Source organism: Passer domesticus, chromosome 19 (assembly GCF_036417665.1).
Source record: "Passer domesticus isolate bPasDom1 chromosome 19, bPasDom1.hap1, whole genome shotgun sequence".
NCBI lineage: Eukaryota > Metazoa > Chordata > Aves > Passeriformes > Passeridae > Passer > Passer domesticus.
Genome location: NC_087492.1, coordinates 6,224,762 through 6,242,361, shown reverse-complemented (window position 1 = coordinate 6,242,361; position 17,600 = coordinate 6,224,762). Strand labels below are relative to the sequence as shown.

General features: G+C 49.8%; 1 protein-coding gene across 2 annotated transcripts; it reads left to right on the top strand.

The window, feature by feature from the left end:
• Window positions 1-104: 104 nt before the first annotated feature.
• On the top strand, window positions 105-17,487 carry ORAI2 (ORAI calcium release-activated calcium modulator 2). Of its 2 annotated transcripts, none has more exons than XM_064394745.1 (4): window positions 105-1,533; window positions 3,860-3,905; window positions 6,754-6,994; window positions 12,365-17,487. In XM_064394745.1, exons 3-4 carry the CDS (start codon window positions 6,767-6,769, stop codon window positions 12,908-12,910), a joined length of 774 nt encoding a protein of 257 aa, XP_064250815.1. In that variant the 5' UTR covers window positions 105-1,533; window positions 3,860-3,905; window positions 6,754-6,766; the 3' UTR covers window positions 12,911-17,487. The 2 variants fall into 2 exon arrangements, with proteins under 2 accessions (XP_064250815.1, XP_064250814.1); XM_064394744.1 differs by lacking the exon at window positions 105-1,533 and adding an exon at window positions 2,007-2,169.
• Window positions 17,488-17,600: the final 113 nt, after the last annotated feature.

Sequence of the window (17,600 nt, the reverse complement as noted above, 5' to 3'; positions counted from 1 at the left end):
CCATGGTGTTACCATGGTGGCTGGGAAGCAGATGTGGCCAAGTGCAAGTGATGTTTGTGTCTAGTTCCTGTGTACATATCCAAGGGCTTCAGAGCTGGATAACTTCTGACCTGCCAGGTCCATATCCCCACTGCCCCCAGGTTAGAGATCTGCATGGAACTCTTTTCTGCTCAGTCTCCACGGGGCCAGGTGCTGCAAGTTGTGGCAGTGTTTCTTTCAGATGCAGGATCCGTTTTCCCTGTGGAGAGATTAGTTATGAGCATTGCTTCACACGAATCCCCCTTAGGGCAGGCAAACCCTGTGGATTCTGTGTTGTAGAGTGAACCACAAAAACGTGAGGGATTTTTATGGGCAGAGAAGAACTGAGAGCCTCACAAATAAAGATGTTCTGCCTCTGAGCTTGTCAGGCCTTTGAGCTGAGTGCTGTTCTGCATCAAGCAGAGCAGATGCTGCTGAGTGAGGACACGCTTCCCTCAGCCATGAGGAAGGTGAACTCGAGTTTGTCTTGGTGATTAAATAAATTCAGGTTGTGTGGCCTCATCCTGCCTCCCTGAGATGTCCGTGCTGAATTATTCATGCTGTGTTTTCTGGGAATGCTGAGTTGGAAATCCATAAACAGCAAAGAGAGCATGTTGGTGAAGGTGGCATCTGCCTCACGCTCTGTCTCGCCGGGGTGGCTGAGTGTAGCAGTAGGAGCTGCCTTTGGTAGGTGTAGCTGTGAATTCCCATAAACACTGTTGTGGTTGTTGGTGGCAGTACGAGCTCGTTGAGAATACAAAGCACTTCAAAGGGAGGTTTCAAGGAATGTTTCTTCGTTTAGAATAAAATGCAAATACTGTGTGACCTCAAAACGGGGAAAACCTCATCTGTGGAGTAGGAAAGGGGAAGTGCTCCCGTGCATAGTAAAATAGGAACAGCTCTACAACTGATTGCTATTCCAAATAGGGCACCAAGAAAGCAGTAATAAGGTACAGGCTTGGAACTGCCAAGGAGTTTGACCTGCTTACACTAAATTCGTGCTCTGGGCTCTTTTCTAGAGGAGTCCCTCTCCTTTCTCTGATGGAGATTAACCCTCCAAGGGCTAAAGTTGCTGTGTACCTGTGTTTGTGCAAATGTGGGAGCCTGAGAGACGGCAGTGTTTGTGCTGAACCCGAGCAGGGGTATTCCTGCTCTCAGAGGTGAAAAGCACACTCAGGATAACATGTATCTGTCTCTTTATTAGGTTTTTAAGAATTGTTTTCCTTTGTTCCCTCCCCCAGGCAGAATGGAATTCAGGAAGATGGGATTACCCTGTTATAAAGCTGACCCATTGTGCTGCCTTTCAGCATTTTCTTTATCTCATTTCCAGGGCAGGAACTCCCTCTCTTTCCCATAAGGCTGTCCCTATCCTTTTGATGGGTTTATACAGGATTTCCTGCTGAGTCAATAGCGGAGGAGTGCAGGGAGATAGCAGTCGGGATTCGCAGGGAGCCTGTGCTCAGCCGGAGGAGGTTCAGCCCGGCGGAGGCAGAGCAGCGCTGCCTTTTGACTTATGTAAGTGGCGACTTTTTGCTGTATAATTAATAACTGTAATAAAAGCACATTTGCATCCCATTGCACCAATACCTTCTCTGTGGCAAGATTCAGAGGCAACGCAAGGTCCAGACCCACTACCATCTTTACCAGTGGGTGGGTTTCAGCCCGACTGCGACCTTGGGGAACCGCAGACATTTTTTTCCCCCCTACAGATGCATGCTCACGGCGGGACCCCCGAGCGCTGCGGGCACGGCTCCGTGCCGGGGGGGGTTCCTTTCCCTGTAACCCCCGAGCCCATGGCGGTCTGGGGGACCCCCGAGCCCCCAGGCTCTCCCCCGTGGCCGCGGCTCCGGGCAGGGGCGGGGGGCGCCGGCCGCTGCAGGGCGGGGGTCGCGCCCCCAGGCCCCGCCCCCGCCGCCGAGAGGGCGTGGCCAGCCGGACCGCGGGCCAATGAGCGGGCGGTCACGTGCGGGGGCGTGGCGGCGCGGCCCCCCGCTTCCTGCGGGTCACGTGGCCGGTGCCCGGCGTTGCCGTGGCAGCGGCGGAGGCGGCTCCGGCTCCCGGTCCTGATCCCAATCCTGATCCCGCTCCTGCTCCGGCTCCGCTCCCGTCCCTCTCCCGGGGCTCCCGGCACGGCCCCCGGACAGCAGCGCGGTGAGACACGGCCCGCCCCCGCGGCCGCATCCCGCCCGCAGGGGCTCGTCCCCGGCGGGGCCCGCGCTCCGGGGCAGCGGGCGGCTTCCCCTCAGGCGCGCTGGAGGGCGGCGGGCTCGCCCGGCAGAGGCGGGAGCGCCTCCTGCCCGCGGGGCTCCGGGAGAGGGGGTCTCGTCCTGCCCGGGGTGCTGGGGGAGTTGTTTTTGTCCTGCCTGAGCAGGGATTCCCCTGCCCGGGGCGGTGCGGGGGGGACGCGCCCCGTCCTGCCCGGCCGGGGGCAATGCCGTGGTGCTGGTGGAGGGATGTGCGCCTCATCCTGCCGCTGGGGACAATCCCCTGTGAACGGGAAGGGTCCGCCCTGGGCAGAGAAGGGGGTCCCGTCCTGTCCGGCCGGGCTCCGGAGGTGCCAGGGGTGCAGAAGGCAGGCCGGCTCCCCTGGGACATATCCGGACAGGGATGCTCCCGCTGGAGTGCTGCGGGGGAGACGCCTCCAGCCGGGAAAGACCCTGGCCCGGGGTGCGTTTGGAAGACGGGATGGAGGGGTTGGGTCCCGTCCTGCCTGAGGAGCTGTGGGGGATCCCTGGGATGCTGGATCGGGATGCAGTGGTGGGGGGTTTGTCCTGCCTAGGAAAGATCCTCTGTCCAGGCTGTCTTTGCAGGGAGGGGTCCTCGCTGGGAGTGGGTCTCATGCTGGCTTGAGGGATGCCCTGTCTGAGGCTGCTGTTGAGGGGAGATCCCCGATCCTCGCAGTGCGGGATCGCCCCCTGCCCAGGGTGTGCCGAGGGGGCTGGGAAGGAGGGGCCTTGTGAGGAGATCCCAGCGTGGCGGTGGGACCGGGGCCACACCTGTGGGGTGTTCACACCCTGCCTGGGAGCTCTGACACCCCAGAAGGGCTGCTTGGAGGAGCCCCAGGCCAGACGAGAGCATAGGAAGGAGTTTCCCATGGCAAAGACCGCTTGAACTCATCCGAGTGGAGTAACAGGGCTCGGGATTTGGCTTAGCCATGGCCTGCAGGGGCTTGAACAATGTTAGGAAAGAAGGGGACTGGCACAAACCCGCAGATCACTCTGTTGGTGTGGGGCAGAAACCTGGGGCTGAGGAGGGGCTGGCACCCCGAAACCAGGCAGAGGAGCTGCCGGTGCTGCAGAGCCAGCGCTCTGTGGGTGCCCGAGCACGGCAGTGGTGGCAGGGAACCCGCTCAGCTCCCGGTGTGGGCTTCATCCCCAGCTGTGGAGAAATCCCCACACGTGCGCTGAGATGGGAGGAGGCAAAGGCTTCCCCTTTTTCCAACGGACAGCACTTGGCAGGTTAAGAAAATCCACATAAGGGAGCAATCACAGAGAGCTTTCTGTGCTCCCAGTGTGGGATGAAGTGGGGTCAGATGTGTCGGTGGTGCTGGGGAAGTGAGGGAAGACACAGCTGGGATGGACCTTGCCAGGGCTGCCTGAGGAAAAGCTCTGGAGAATTCCTCATTCCCCATCCAGAGCTCAACAGCCCTGTGCAGTCAGACCCTGTAGGATAGTTATTTCTGTAAGAACAAGTGTCCTAAACCTTTAACTTCGCAAGGCAGGAAGGTGAAATCTCCAGAATGAGCCTCCCCTGATGCAGATAACAGGCTGAAAAGCATTTCCAGAGTAAAACTGCTCCAGCTACGCTGCATGTAAAATTCTTCTTTGGTCTTGTGTTTCAGCCCGTGGAGCCCTCCACCCAGTCCCTCCATGTCCATAGCCAGCAAGGTGAGTTTGACATCCTGGCACTGCTCGTTTGGGTTACATTTGTGTTTATGGATTTTGTTCTGAAGCTGTTTACTTATTTGAGAACATCTCTTGAGCTGCTTCAGAGAGAAAATTCAGCCTTGTGGTATTTTTAGCTTATTTTTCTAAGGGAAGAAGCAGATGTGATTGGGTTCTCTTGCCCTCTCTCTGTAACCTCTAAATTCATTTGTCTTTTTAATGGAATTTGTCCCAGGGGTCAAGTTTCTTACATAGAAAGTTCCTAAGTATTTTATGAAATTAAATGGCAGAGGAGAGGCCATCACTGTCCCAGCTGGGGACAAAGGGAGTGAATTCACTCCATGCTATACATTGCAGGATCAACACAGGATGTTGTCACAGGAAACAGCTTCATCATTTTGCTGCTCACAGATTGTTTCTTCCTCCAATCCTCCCAGGAGGCTTTTTTATTCTGTAAAATAAGTGATTTTTGCCTTTTCTGGAAACACAGATCAAGCAGGAAGGTTTGTCCCTGTTATTGTTTCTCTTCTTGTTTTTATTATGGCATGAATATTCTAGTGGGCCTTTCCTTTTTGTTTGTTTGTTTGGGGCTTTTTTTTTGTTACTTTTAAATATTTTGAAAATTCCTGAGCGGGTCAGGAGCCTTCCTGGAGTGTTCCAGGGGCTGAAATAACGGCCTTGTCAAAACCTGCCCAGGAATCATCCTGTGCTGCCATCCTTGTTATGTCTGAGGGGACAGGAACCTGAAAGCCCCCCCATGTTCAGGAGGGACAATCTTGGCCCTGCAGTGCTTTCTTTGCTATTCTTTGTTATTGTGCCTGAAACAGCTTCCTTCCCTTTTAGTAACAGCATTCAGAGTTGTGGGGAGTTGATGTCCTTTTGATCTTTCCACTTCTCCAAGTCTCCCAGCAGTCATGGCTTTATTAGCCGTCCCCACGTGGCCCCAGCTCTTGGGGAGCTGGGGGGACACAGGCAGGGCTGAAAGGTGCCTGTGACCTTGAGAGGTGGTGCTGGGACTAATTAGTGCCACACCAGGTGTGATTCTGGGCAGCATCTCCTCCTCCTGGGAGCTGGGGAGTGTTTTATAGCCAGAAGGTGCAGCTCTGGTGTCTCTGTCTGCCACCAGCACAGCACTCAGTGGTGGAGTTGTGAGTGAGGGGGTTAAACAAGGAATCGTGGTTTCCATTTTTTGGAAGGCTGGGTTAGTTTCAGATGTGTGTCAGAGTTGAGACATTTTTGCACTAAACATTCCATGGATGTTGTTCAGTGTCTGGGGATCACCAGAGCCCTTTGGCAGCAGCCTGGGGACATGGTGCTGTAAGGCTTCCACCACCTGAAGTACTCTTGCTGCTTTCATGCAGCTCTCAGTGTTATTCCTTGAAGCTGAAGGTGATGGAATTTCCTGGAAGCAGCTTGCTTTCCCCCTTGGAATTGCCTTTTCCTTGCCCTCTGCTCAGAGCCACCGGTGGAAGTAAGGGAACAGGATTCTTGGTCAGATGTCGCTGATAAATGGAGTGTGAGCAGCTCAGGAAATTTAACTTCCCACTGCAAAAGCTTGGGAAGTTCATTTGTTAACGCTGCACAGCGTTCAGCTCTGTGAGTATTGGGGGAGAACTGCTCTAAACTGAGCTTTGATGAGCAGTGGTTGAACTGAGAAAAACTGGTGTACTGGTTTGAAACTAAACCGGGGGAGAGATGAACCCCAACACAAATACCTTGAGACAGACTTCAGGTCAGAGTTACAATTTAATAGAAAGATTGCAGTAAATGCAAGATGAAAAATGGCTTAAACCCACAAAGTCAGAGTACAGCCTGGCCCGTGCTGGCCGGGGTGGTGGTTGCAGTCTGACCAAGCAGTGGTTGCGGTGTTGTTGAGGTGATGGTTGCAGTCTGACCAAGCAGTGGTGCTGGGGATGCTCTGGTTCTCCTGTGGCAGTTCAGGTCCCCCCCTGCATGTCCAGTGGCAGTGGTGTTCGTGTCCCCAGCCTGCCCACATTACATACGGCCAGATTCAGGCAGGAAGGTTCAGCACCTCCCCCGGAGCGAGGAATTTCACAGTGGAATGATGTGATGCTGTGAGTCACGGGATATTCTGGGAGTCCTTTATGGCCTAGGTGGTACAGCTGCCCATTGGCAGGGATGACCCCTGGGCTGGGTGCAGCTATCACGGCTGAGATAAGCAATTTGTGAAGACAATGGAGCACCGCCCTGCCATGCATGGTTTGCCTCCTTCCCTTATCTGACACCCAGCTTGCAGCCTGGGGGGTCGGGTGTGCACCCTGCAGCTCCTGCAAGTGGCCATTAACAGTTCATCAGGAATAACGTAGATGATAATAGAATACTCAGTTTGGTTACACCCCGCATTGTAACCCAGGAGGAATGGTTTCCAAAGAAGGAGCAAAAAGTGACTCCCTCAAGTGGTGTTTGATACTCTAAGGAGGTGCATTTGGAGCCAGCCCGTGATGCACTGGGAAATGAATTGTCAAATCAAAACAAAGATAAGATGGGGGCGAAGTGTATTTATGTTAAACAATTTTTTATGAGCGAGAAGGAATTAAAGGGCAAAGTTGAGGTGCCTGCTCTGAAATGAAAATCCAGATGGTGTGCAGCGTTCCTGAATTCCTGCTGAGATAGTTGCTGAGTGTACCTTTGTAATCCTTCCTAGTTGTCATGGTCATTTTTGGCAATTATGGATGGTCTTTTCTCAGTTCTGAATTCCAAGTGTGATGTTATTTGGTCCATCATTTTCCACTGACCAAGGGCAATTTTGTTCAAGTGCAGCTTTTCCAGTAGTTAATGCTCATCCTCTCCACCACCCCCCCTCTTGAACATGACTGTTTTGTTCCCTCAGCACTTCTCTCACCATGAGTTCTGAATTAAACGTTCCGGTGGATCCTTCCACTCCTGCTTGCTGCTCTGAGCCCGGCACTAAGGGCATGGATTATCGGGACTGGGTCCGGCGCAGCTACCTGGAACTGGTCACGTCCAACCACCACTCCGTGCAAGCCCTCTCCTGGAGAAAACTCTACCTGAGCCGAGCCAAACTGAAAGCCTCCAGCAGAACCTCTGCTCTGCTCTCTGGATTTGCAATGGTAATGTGTGTTTTATAGCTTTCTGAATTGTGAAGGGTTTTGGGTTGCCTCAAATCAACTATTAATCAGTGTTTTCCTCCTGGGAAGAAGCAGGGAGTTGTTTCCTGAAGAGACAGGAGGCATCTGCCTGGGGGCTTCTGTTTGGCTGCTGCTGCAAAGTTTGAGGCTGGCTCTGTCACTGCAGCAGGGATACATGAGCTGTCTAACAGCCAACCCACACACTCCCGAGTCAGCCCTTTAAAAATACTAATCCCCTACCTGCAAGTGATCCTAAGGGCTCCAGCAGCATTGCTAAACAATCCAGGACTTCCTTTGGCCCGAGGCTGACTGCCCTCATGCGAGGCTGCTCTTGGGTGTGGAGCACTTTCAGACCCCTGTGGTTGCTATGGTCCTGAACGTTATTTTAATTTCTCTGCATGTTTTCTCAGGTCATGGTGTCTAAAATAAGGTGGAGGTTGGGTCACAGTCTGCCAAAGTGAAGTTTGCATAGTGTGATCAGGGAGATCGTGTTCTACCGCTGAGGTGTGAGAAGAGGCCCTGAGCCTCAGACCTGGTGTCAGAGGGCTCTGCAGCCTGCAGGGAGCCAAACCTGGTGTATTTTTGTCAGTGCTGCCTATTGGAAGCGATCCCTGGTGCTTGCTTTCCGCTGTGCAGCACTTGGGTGTTATTTGGAAGTGATTTGCATAGGTCAGAACCATGTCAGGGGTGAGCAAATAAACAAGACTGACAGTCAGTGGCCCAGTGCTCAGGCCTGTGTGAGCTGTGTCGGTGTGAGCCCCTTTATCTCCCCTCAGCTTTTGCTTACTGTGAGTGAGAATTGAAACCAGTTTGGGGGAGGTTTCCTGTTCAGGAAGTGGGCAGGTCTGGTTGTTCCCGAGGTCTGTCAGCAGAGGGGCAGAGGGCAGTGCCTGGGTGGCGTGGGACATGATGTGAAGATGTTTCATCCTGCAGCTCAGAAGCTGGGAGGGAAAGACACATCTCAGGAACTTTCCAGATCGCCTTTCTTGTTTTATTTTAGCTTCTTCCACTGCTTTTTCCTCCCCCAGCCCCCCAGCCCATGAATCATCCATAACATTACAACAGCCTGGGATGATAAGATGGTCACCCAAAGTGAAGCTGGAAAGCTGCAGGCAGGGGTTTCAGTGGGAGCAGGCTGGAGTGGAGACAGGGCGCTCAGTTGCTTTGTCATTGCTCTCCACTCACTGGCTGTGTGCAAAAGATGCTCTTAAAAGCTTTTCACAAAGTCTGTGTTGGTTTGTAACCAAACTTGTGTGCTGCAGGGGCGGAATGTCTCTCTTCTTTTTGAGAAAGCTGGGTGCTCTTCTGTAGACTTCTCTCATGCAGGAGTTTTCTTACTCTAAAAAGCCTCTCATGTGCATGCCCTGTGTGCCTCTGGTTACTGGGGTTCTGTTGCGACTGTTGTCTTTAACACAATTATGAAATTAACATTTTGTGTTGTTGGGGACTGATCTACCTGCATGGTCCCACAAGGTGTCCCTGCTGGGGTGTGCTGTCACTGGCACCACTGGGACTCGGGGCTTGCAGCCCACCCACACTGCAGGGCTGAACCACGTCTCTGAAAACAAATCATGCTTTCTCAGCTCTTACAGCAGAAAGTTACTGAAAGTCCTTGGCAAACACACAAAATTAACCACTGGTTTCACATTCTCTTTGAACTGTTTAAAGTGCCGTTGAATATACACAGGTACAAGTAGTGTTAATTATGCTCACCGGCCTAACATAAGAAATAGACCTGAAATCTGTAACTAAGAAATAAAATCTCTTGCAATAAGGAATTCTCTTTATTAGCAAGCTTTTTCCCCAGCTGATTGGAAAGCTGAGGTGTTTGTTCCTCCTGGGTTATTTCTCCACGGGCACGCAGGAGTTTAGTACACGGATGTTTACTCTCTAATAAGAGCACCTCTTTGGCTATTGATGAAAGAAGTTATTTAGAGATAAATATGTGTAGACGTGGCATTTAGGGACATGGTTTAGTGGTGGACTTGGCAGTGCTGGTGTAATGGTTGGATTCTGTGATCTGAAAGGTGTTTTCCAGTCTGAACGATTCTGTGATTCTATTAAACAGTTTCCCCAAAGCCTGAGTGCATTTGACTACATAAACAAATGTCATCCAGGGCTTGGCTATTGCTTTATTTACTTCCCTGTCAGTGTGTTTGATGCTAGCTAGCTCCATATTGGCTGAAATTATTGCGAGCTGATGGATATTTAATCAACAGGCCATGGCTCTGATCCAGCTCCTTCTGGACAGGCTGCAGAATAATGCAAACCTTCCTCGTTAGCATCTCTGGTATTTCTGGCAGAGCACTGGGGCAGGTCAGGAGGATGTGGGTCATTCCAGTGCCAGATCTGCTTGGAGGTGGGCTGTAGGGCAGCTGCATCTGCCCCAAGGAGGCTGCAAATAAAGGAAATTTAGAGGCAGCTTAGGAAACCTCCTTAATAATTTTCCTGATGGAAATAAGAGCTATTACTGCTAATCATTCTTCTCAATACTTGTCCAATTGCTACAGGATATGTGTTTGATTAAAAAAAAACAAAACAAAACAAAAACCCTGACAGATCTACTGGAGTGGTTGTTTTTACAGTCTGCCAAACCATCTGTGTGAATGTGTCATGGTTTATGTTAAGCCATTTGTCATCCTTTTGCTTGATATTATCTGTCTTGGTCTAAATTTCTCAAAATGAATAACATCCTTGTTGTGGACAGTCTGAGCTATACTGGTTTAAGCCCCACCATCATGGCATGTAATTTAACTGCAGTTTAATTCTAAAATGTTGTGAGCCCTTGATCCTGTAATTCTGGAGTTCAGCTGGGTTATTCTCAAGCTTAAAATTAAACCTGTGCTGAAATATTCCATGGCTTGGCAGAGAATTCAGCCTTGCAAAGTTGCTTCTGGGAAGAGGTTAAAATAAGGAGGGTTATTACATGGAAGAGTATAATTGTATCAAACATGACATATTAATAGTTTTACAGGCTAGACAGCTTATTTAATGATTTTTTAAATGGGTTATGTCAGCTTGTCCTCTTTCTCTTATCCCGGTCAGGGAATGACATGACAGCCTGTGCTGGGTAAAGCAGTAAGAGCTCACTCACCTTTTCAGTACTTGTTTGGGTTAAATGAGCTGTTTTTCTGCCTTGCTGCCCTATCTGGATTGTTGGTGTTTTTCACTGAAATACCTCTTACCGAGCCATCAGTCAGTGTTAAAAATTCATCACATTGCACAGCTGAAGCTCGCCCTGGGGAATAGGTTAGTCTGGGAGGAAACATCCAATTAGCTGAAAAGTGCTGCTCATGTGAAGGATAACAAGCAGAAATTGATATGTTGACATCAGCCAGGCTTTCAGCTTTAATATAAAGCTATAAATTGGACATGCAGGTACAATTCCCATTCAGCTGGGTCTCTGGGTGTTACAGCACCCCATAATGAACAATGTACCTGCAGCTTTTCCTGGCTGATGGGGCGTGACCAGCAGCCACAGTGCTGTACAAATTCATTGTACAGTGAAGCAGAGGATAAGTCTGATCTCCTCCCTCTCAAATCAATATAAGGGGAACTGCAAAGGGAACATACACAAGGCAACATGAAATCTGTTCTAATTAAATTGACCTTGCAATTGATAGTAAAGCCAGTCCTGTGTTAGGATTTTCTCTGCTATACAACAAGAACTGCTGTACTGTTTACTACTGTAAACTGCAACCAGGAGCTGATAAAAACAAAGGTAAAACTCCAACGTGCTCATGGTCAGAACAGAAGGCTGGGAATGGCCAAGAACTGTCACAGTATTTTTGCTGTCTTTAATGCCTTAAATAGTTGATGTAGCTATAAAATCCAGGCTTGTAGAGATTGGCCATTTTCCACGCATGTTGTATCTTGCTTGCTGGTAAATGTGTTCAGACTTGACTGTGATCTGATGGTTTTCAGAGCAAATGTAGGTAAGGCAGCAGTCATGCCAGCTGGTTTCCATTCCCTTTAATCCTTTTCAGGGCTTCCAGCAGGGACAACATGAGCATACCCCTAATCTTCCAGTGCCTAAATAATATTATGGACAAGTAATGCCAGAGCAAGTGGTGCAGGTGATTATACAGAGCCTGAAATGGCTGCTCAGGGGAGTCTCATGTGAAGTCTGGATAACATAATCATGAGTCAGTTCTGCAAAATCCTTCTGTGTCCCAGAATCGAGTGCATATTTGAAACTTTGCCTTCTCATGATGTTCCTTAGAGGGGCTTCTTTCCAGCAAGCTGTGCTGTGCTGGAGCAGCAGGTCAGCTGGGATCACCAGAGGTTTTCCTTGCTGCCAAGAAAGTTAACTTCTCTGCAAATCATGAAGTGCAGCTACAGATGCAAGCCAGCTGCTAGAGAGAAATGTTTGATAATCTTGTCCATTGCTTTGTGTCTTGTCTTAGCAGAAAGTTGTCTTAGCAGAAAGTTGTCTTAGCAGTGCTGTCCTTTCAGGGATACCACCACACAGAAGTACTGGTTTGCTTCACAGGTAGCTTAATTGTAAAAATTCTTAAGCTAAACCAGTTAACAGGACTCCAGTTCTGTTCTCAAAAGGGTTTCCTGCTCTTTTGCACATATTCTTCTTCTTAAGGTTTATTTGGTTAAAGTAAAAATAGCTTTAGAGACCTGCTGTGTGATAGTTCCTGTTTTGGGAAGCAGACTCCTGAGTTGCTGAGCACACCCATAAGCCGGTAGCTGTCCACTTCTGCTGGGTGTATCACCAAGTTATTACCTCTCAAGGGAGAAATTTGGGGATATAAATAACTTAAAAGTTATTTATCTGGGCATATTTGTAATAAAAACAAATGTAAACTCTTCTGAGAATAGAAGGCAGTTATTTTAACTATGGGCTACTTCAGCTGTAAAGTAGCTTGCGTGCTTCCCATGGTGGGTAGTGAAACCTGGCTGGCCACTGGCCAGAGGAGCTGCTTGGTTTTGCATTTCTTTACACGCCTGAAGCTGAAACTTCCTGTGCTGCAGCCGCAAGGAAGGAGTGGCACTAGAGGGTGTGATGGTGGGTTATAGCAGGCTGTTAGCTGCCTCTCAGCCCCACGTGGCATCTAATGAGCTCCTTCTGTTGTGTGCTGGGTTTGGGGCAGTTCATGTGGCTGTGGTGGCAAGGAGAGACGTGTTGTTTGAGAAAGCCATGGTCTCAGAAGGGCCACAGCACAGGCAGTGTGTGCGTCCTCGTGGGTGACAGCAGCGATCCCTCTGGGCTGCCATTCCAAAAAGCTCTGGAGTGCATCCTTGACCTTAGGTGTTCTTCCTGAATCAAGATGCTTTTCTGGCTGAAAGCCTTGAAAAGAGGAAAGGCAGCAGGTGTTGACAAGCTCTTTGTTCCTTGCCCAGGTCGCCATGGTGGAGGTGCAGCTGGAGGTGCAGTACAAGTACCCCCAGATGCTGCTGATCGCCTTCAGCGCCTGCACCACGGTGCTGGTGGCCGTTCACCTCTTCGCCCTCCTCATCAGCACCTGCATCCTGCCCAACGTGGAGGCCGTGAGCAACATCCACAACCTGAACTCCATCAGCGAGTCCCCGCACGAGCGCATGCACCCCTACATCGAGCTGGCCTGGGGCTTCTCCACCGTCCTGGGGATCCTCCTGTTCCTGGCCGAAGTCGTGCTCCTGTGCTGGATAAAATTCCTGCCAGTGGGCTCCATCCTGAAAAACGAGACCACCAACGTGGAGAAGCCCAGCAGCCACGCGGGGTGGCAGTCAGCACTGGTGTCCACCATCATCATGGTCCCTGTGGGTCTGATTTTTGTCGTCTTCACCATCCACTTCTACCGCTCCTTGGTGCGGCACAAAACGGAGCGGCACAACCGGGAGATCGAGGAGCTCCACAAACTGAAAGTGCAGCTAGATGGGCATGACAGAGGCATGCAAGTGGTGTGACAGAGCCTGCACACAGCTCAGCCAGGCCTGAGAGCAAAATACCTGGTCTGCTGCTGGGTGAGATGCACCAGGGATGGATTTTCTGGAGGCTTAAATCTGTAAATGCTACTTGCCTGCCATTTCTAGCTGTGGGTTCTTGTGCTGTTCCACATGCTGGGGGCTCTGCCCTGGTTCTGGTCCCACACACTTGGTACTTAAGTTGACACTGCCGTGGTGTTCAAAGTCAAAACTTTATCTACCTTAACATTGGTAGCCAAAAATCTGTATTTTTTACAAATGCAATATTCCATTGCCAAAAGTGAAACTGCGTCGGCTGTCCCAAAAACCTCTGTGTGTGTGTGTGTGTGTGTAGGACCTGTCTTACATGTCAGAACTCCCTGGCTGTCAGTGCAGCCACAATTAACTGGCAGCTCATTCCTAGAGCAGAGCTGATTAATGTGGGTACCTGCAGCTGACTCAAGGACATCCAGGAAAGCACAACAGAAACTGAGAATGTTGATCACCATTGTTCCAAAGCAAGTATTCTGTAAATACATAACCAGAAAGAAAACAGCCTTAGCTTTTATGTTCTTTTCTTGCTGTTCTTTACTATATTTTTATAGCTTGGGATGTAGAAATTTGAATTGCAGGAGGCTGGGAAGTTCTCTCACACTTTCTTCAGTGGCATCTGTCACCTTAGGTTGAGTAAGTGCCAAGATTGTGTTTTTTCCCAGTAAGAGGCAAGAGTGCCCAGGGAAGGCTTACAGGTGTTTTAGATTTAACAAGGACATTCTTAAAACAGAACAGTGACAGGGAATTTAATGAGACAAGACTTTGAAGGACTAACAAAGCAAGTTTCAAGGAGGTAGAGGAGTGACAGCAAGTATTGTAGAAATCTGCCACAGTGTCTTCTTCATTTGTGCATTGCTGTGATGCCTTTTGCTCAGTTTGCTGGAGAGAACAAGCCCAGTCCTGTGTTATTTCATCATTTGGGGTTTGTTTTTTTTCTTTTTTTAATTGGCTGTAGCATTTTTTCTGTCAGAAATGAATGCTTCCTTCTTCCTCCACTAAAGCAAATGACTTCTCTGATGGAACCTGGAGCAGTTCTGGCGAGCCTGATGGAGCTGGATCCGGCAGGAATGCTGTGTGCCATTAAAGAGCTATCCCTTTCCTTTGAGCTCATTTCTTTTTTCAGCAGCTGAGACAATGACACTTGCATGTCTCTGTTGCTTAGCAAGGGAAGCTTGTAAATTCCATAGCATCCTTGTGGGTGAAAACTTCTGTAAAAAAGAAAACCGATTTTATTATTTTTGGTAACTTTGTGGAGAGAAAAGAGTGTTTTGCAATCATCAGCTCTTTTAAGGGAAAGTCAGACTTTCTGACACACAGGGCTGCAAGAAGCATAAGCACATTTTCTTGGCCCTGATCCTGTGCTAGTTTCCTCCTCTGCACTCCAAAACTGCAGTTTCAGAGTCTCCGAGGCCTTATAGGTTTCTGAAATCATTAAGGATGTTTATAATGTTCTATTTAACCCTGGGCCCTTATTCCACTGGGATTTAAGGCAGTGTAATACATGTCAGCTTCCCAGAAGGGAGAGTGCAGGCAACCCCAGGGGAGCAGGGTGAGACTATCCCAGTATTCCTCTCTGTCGAGGGCCTTGGGAAACCATCTCTCATCTCTCTTGTTTACATGGGAATGTGAGCATTGCTGAACAAGTTGCTTAGCACTGTGTCTGTGGCTTTCATCTGCTGTTCTTGCTGCAGTTGGCATGTACCATATTGGCTGATGTGCAGCAAAGAAAATAGTCTTTGTGTGCTAAATGACTAATCTGTACTCATGTGCATATGCAAAAAACAAGGAGTGTCCTCCAGGAAGTGGGGTGGTCGTGAAATTCATATGAACTCCCCAGGACTCTGCCCTTTCTCCCTCCTCTTTTTACCATAATAAAAATTAAAAGGTTTATACAACAGAATCAGAGTTGAGTTTTCTGCCAAGTGCTACATGTGTCAGCTCCTGTACCAACAGAATTTCTGTTGGGAGGCCAGAGCCAGACCAGATGGGATGAATCTCTCATCTGTACTTTGCACTCTCCTTTAACATCAGTAATAGTAGGACCTTGTGTGCTGAGGGGCTCAGAAGACTCTCAAGGAAAATATTGCACCATTTTTGCAATATCTTTTTAAAAAACTTCTCCCTGTTTATACAGTGCTGCAAAAGCAATTCAGCTTGTCTGGAAACAGCAGATCATTAATTTAATTTTTTGCAACAGCAAATTGAGAAAAGCAGCGTAAACTGCTTTGATTTTTTTAGAATAACTTGTTCAGGCTTGGGTGGGATTGCATTCAAGATCAGTCTCAAGTCAATGCATTTGTCACTGGAGTGGGACCACCTTACTCCAGGGTGAGTCTGAGGTACAGTTTGGGATGGTGTCCCAAGGGCAAATGCTCCTAAAACAGAGTAATAACTTGCTTCCCTGTGTTTGCTTGCAGCTCTGTTTCTTGTCTCTCTGAGCAATGAGTTCTCCCTTCCATGAGGAGCTCATGGGGGTATTTTTGCTCTTTGATTCTCAAGGTTACCCATCCACCTTCATGCTGTAACTCCTCTCCCCTCCCAACAACAGCACTTGCTGTTCTTGCTCCTGCCTCTCTTCCTGCAATTTGTTTACATTTTCACCACTGTTGGGTCCAGGCTTGTGTCACAGAAATGTTACCTGTGGTTCCAGGCATGGGAGTTCATCCATAAAGGAGGGAGTGGGGATGTTGTACTTGTCCAGCTGGGTGTTTCTGTGCTCCAGCTCCAGAAAATCTTCCTTGCTCCTGCTGCTGCCCCCGTGGCTGCCAGCAGGATTCCCATCAGTCAAGCCAGCCTTTCCACACTGTCACTGCTGTCCCAACAGGGCTGCCAGCTCTCTGTGGCACGTCTGGATTTGTCTGGCCGTGCCTGGCCACATCTGTCCTGTGCTGTCACCTCTCTGTCGTTCCTGGGGTGTCTGTCGTTCTTGGAGTGTCCCAGGTTTTGTGTGGCTGCAGTCCTGCAGTGCTTGCATGGAGATGCTTCTCCCAGGGGTTCCACCCTCAGCTGGGGATGAGTGTTGGGGATCTCCCGTGGCTGTGTTGGCTTTCTGTGCCAGCTTTGGGCTCTGGCTGCTGCACTCTGGGGTGGCTGCTGCCCTAATCCTCAGCCCCCCTGGGCTGTGGCTCTCTGGACCAGCTGTTGCCTTGTCTGAGCTGTTTCTCCAATTTTTGCACTGGAGCTTAGCACAGGGACAGCCATGATCTTGCTTCAGATTATTTTTTTGGCCAGTTTTTTTTGCCCAGCAGGAAAATGCCTCTGCAGGCTCTAGTGCTGCAGGGACCTGCCTGCCCACCCTGAAGCAGGGAAGGAACTCTCAAGGACAGGGGAACAACAGTTCTTTGTGTCATTCCCGTGCACCAGCCTTGGTTAGGAGGCAGCTCCTCTCTCCCTTTCCATCTTGGCAGGAGTAAAAAAGGGGCACGGCCGAGCAGGAGGGAGCAGGATCGGGTTCTCCCTTTGCAGCATTCAGTGGCAGCTCTCTCTGTGATCTCCCTATTTTTAACATCGCCCCGGGGCCGGGCTGGCTCCTCTGCAGTGCAGAGGAGGCTCTCGGGGCGACTTTGTGACCCCTTTGAGAGGCGGAGTCGTGTTGGGTTTGAGCATGTGATGGATGAAAGCGACTCCGTGCGAGAGCCCCGGGCGGAGGGAGCGCTGCCCTGAGCGCTCCCGTACCTGGGAGAGTTCGGAAAGCACCGGGGTGGGTGCAGCTGCAGAGAGAGCATCCTTTCCATCCCTCCACATCCTTTCCCATCCTTCTCTTCCCTTCCCCATCCCTCCACATCCCTTCCCTTCCCTTCCCTTCCCTTCCCTTCCCTTCCCTTCCCTTCCCTTCCCTTCCCTTCCCTTCCCTTCCCTTCCCTTCCCTTCCCTTCCCTTCCCTTCCCTTCCCTTCCCTTCCCTTCCCTTCCCTTCCCATCCTTTTCTTCCCCATCCTTCCTTTCCACATCCCTTTGTTCCCTGGCTCTGGGATGTGGGGATGGGCAGTCCCAGGTTGCCTCGAGGTTACCTGTGCTGGGCTGGGGGTGGAGGTGCTCCTCCTGCCTTTCACAATGTGCTTTCTTTTCCCTTCCTGCCTTCTAACAAACAAACAAAAGGCCTTGGAGTTTCCCTGCTGCTGTAGATCCCTTATCTTTTAAATCTCATTGCATCAACTGCTAAGGCAGCTTCCTCAACGCCCCCTCAAGCTGCATTCAAATTCAGCTGGGCCAGGGGGGATATTTTGTGGTTAACTCGCAGGTTCTCTCCCCTGCAGCCATTTCAAAGCAGTTTTAGTAATTAAAATTGGCTGGCTGGATTTGCACAGCATTTCCCTGAATCCCTGTGTGTCCAGCTGTGAGCTTGCTTTCTGCCCAGAGGTGTGACAGCCATGAGTGCTAAGAGAAAAAAAAAACATCTGTATTTTAGCTTTGCCTATTCTTGTTTTACCTCTGCATGAACAATATTTAATGTAGAACACCAAATGTATCTCAGTTATTGTCCAGCTGTGTGAGAGAAACTGGATAAACTTGCTCAGTTTTATGCTTCTTGGTGATTTCAGACTGATTTCTTGAAAGGCAGCTCAGGTCCTGCAGCATCTTCTTATGGGTTAACTTGGGTTCTGCCTTTTTGAAAAAGGTTTGGTCAGATATTATCGTTC

Excerpts from the sequence above, each read along its gene's own strand:
- ORAI2 (XM_064394745.1), top strand. The coding sequence starts at position 6,767 with ATGAGTTCTGAATTAAACGTTCCGGTGGATCCTTCCACTCCTGCTTGC. Across the intron at positions 6,995-12,364 it reads TGCTCTCTGGATTTGCAATG|GTCGCCATGGTGGAGGTGCA; the intron begins GTAATGTGTGTT and ends TTCCTTGCCCAG.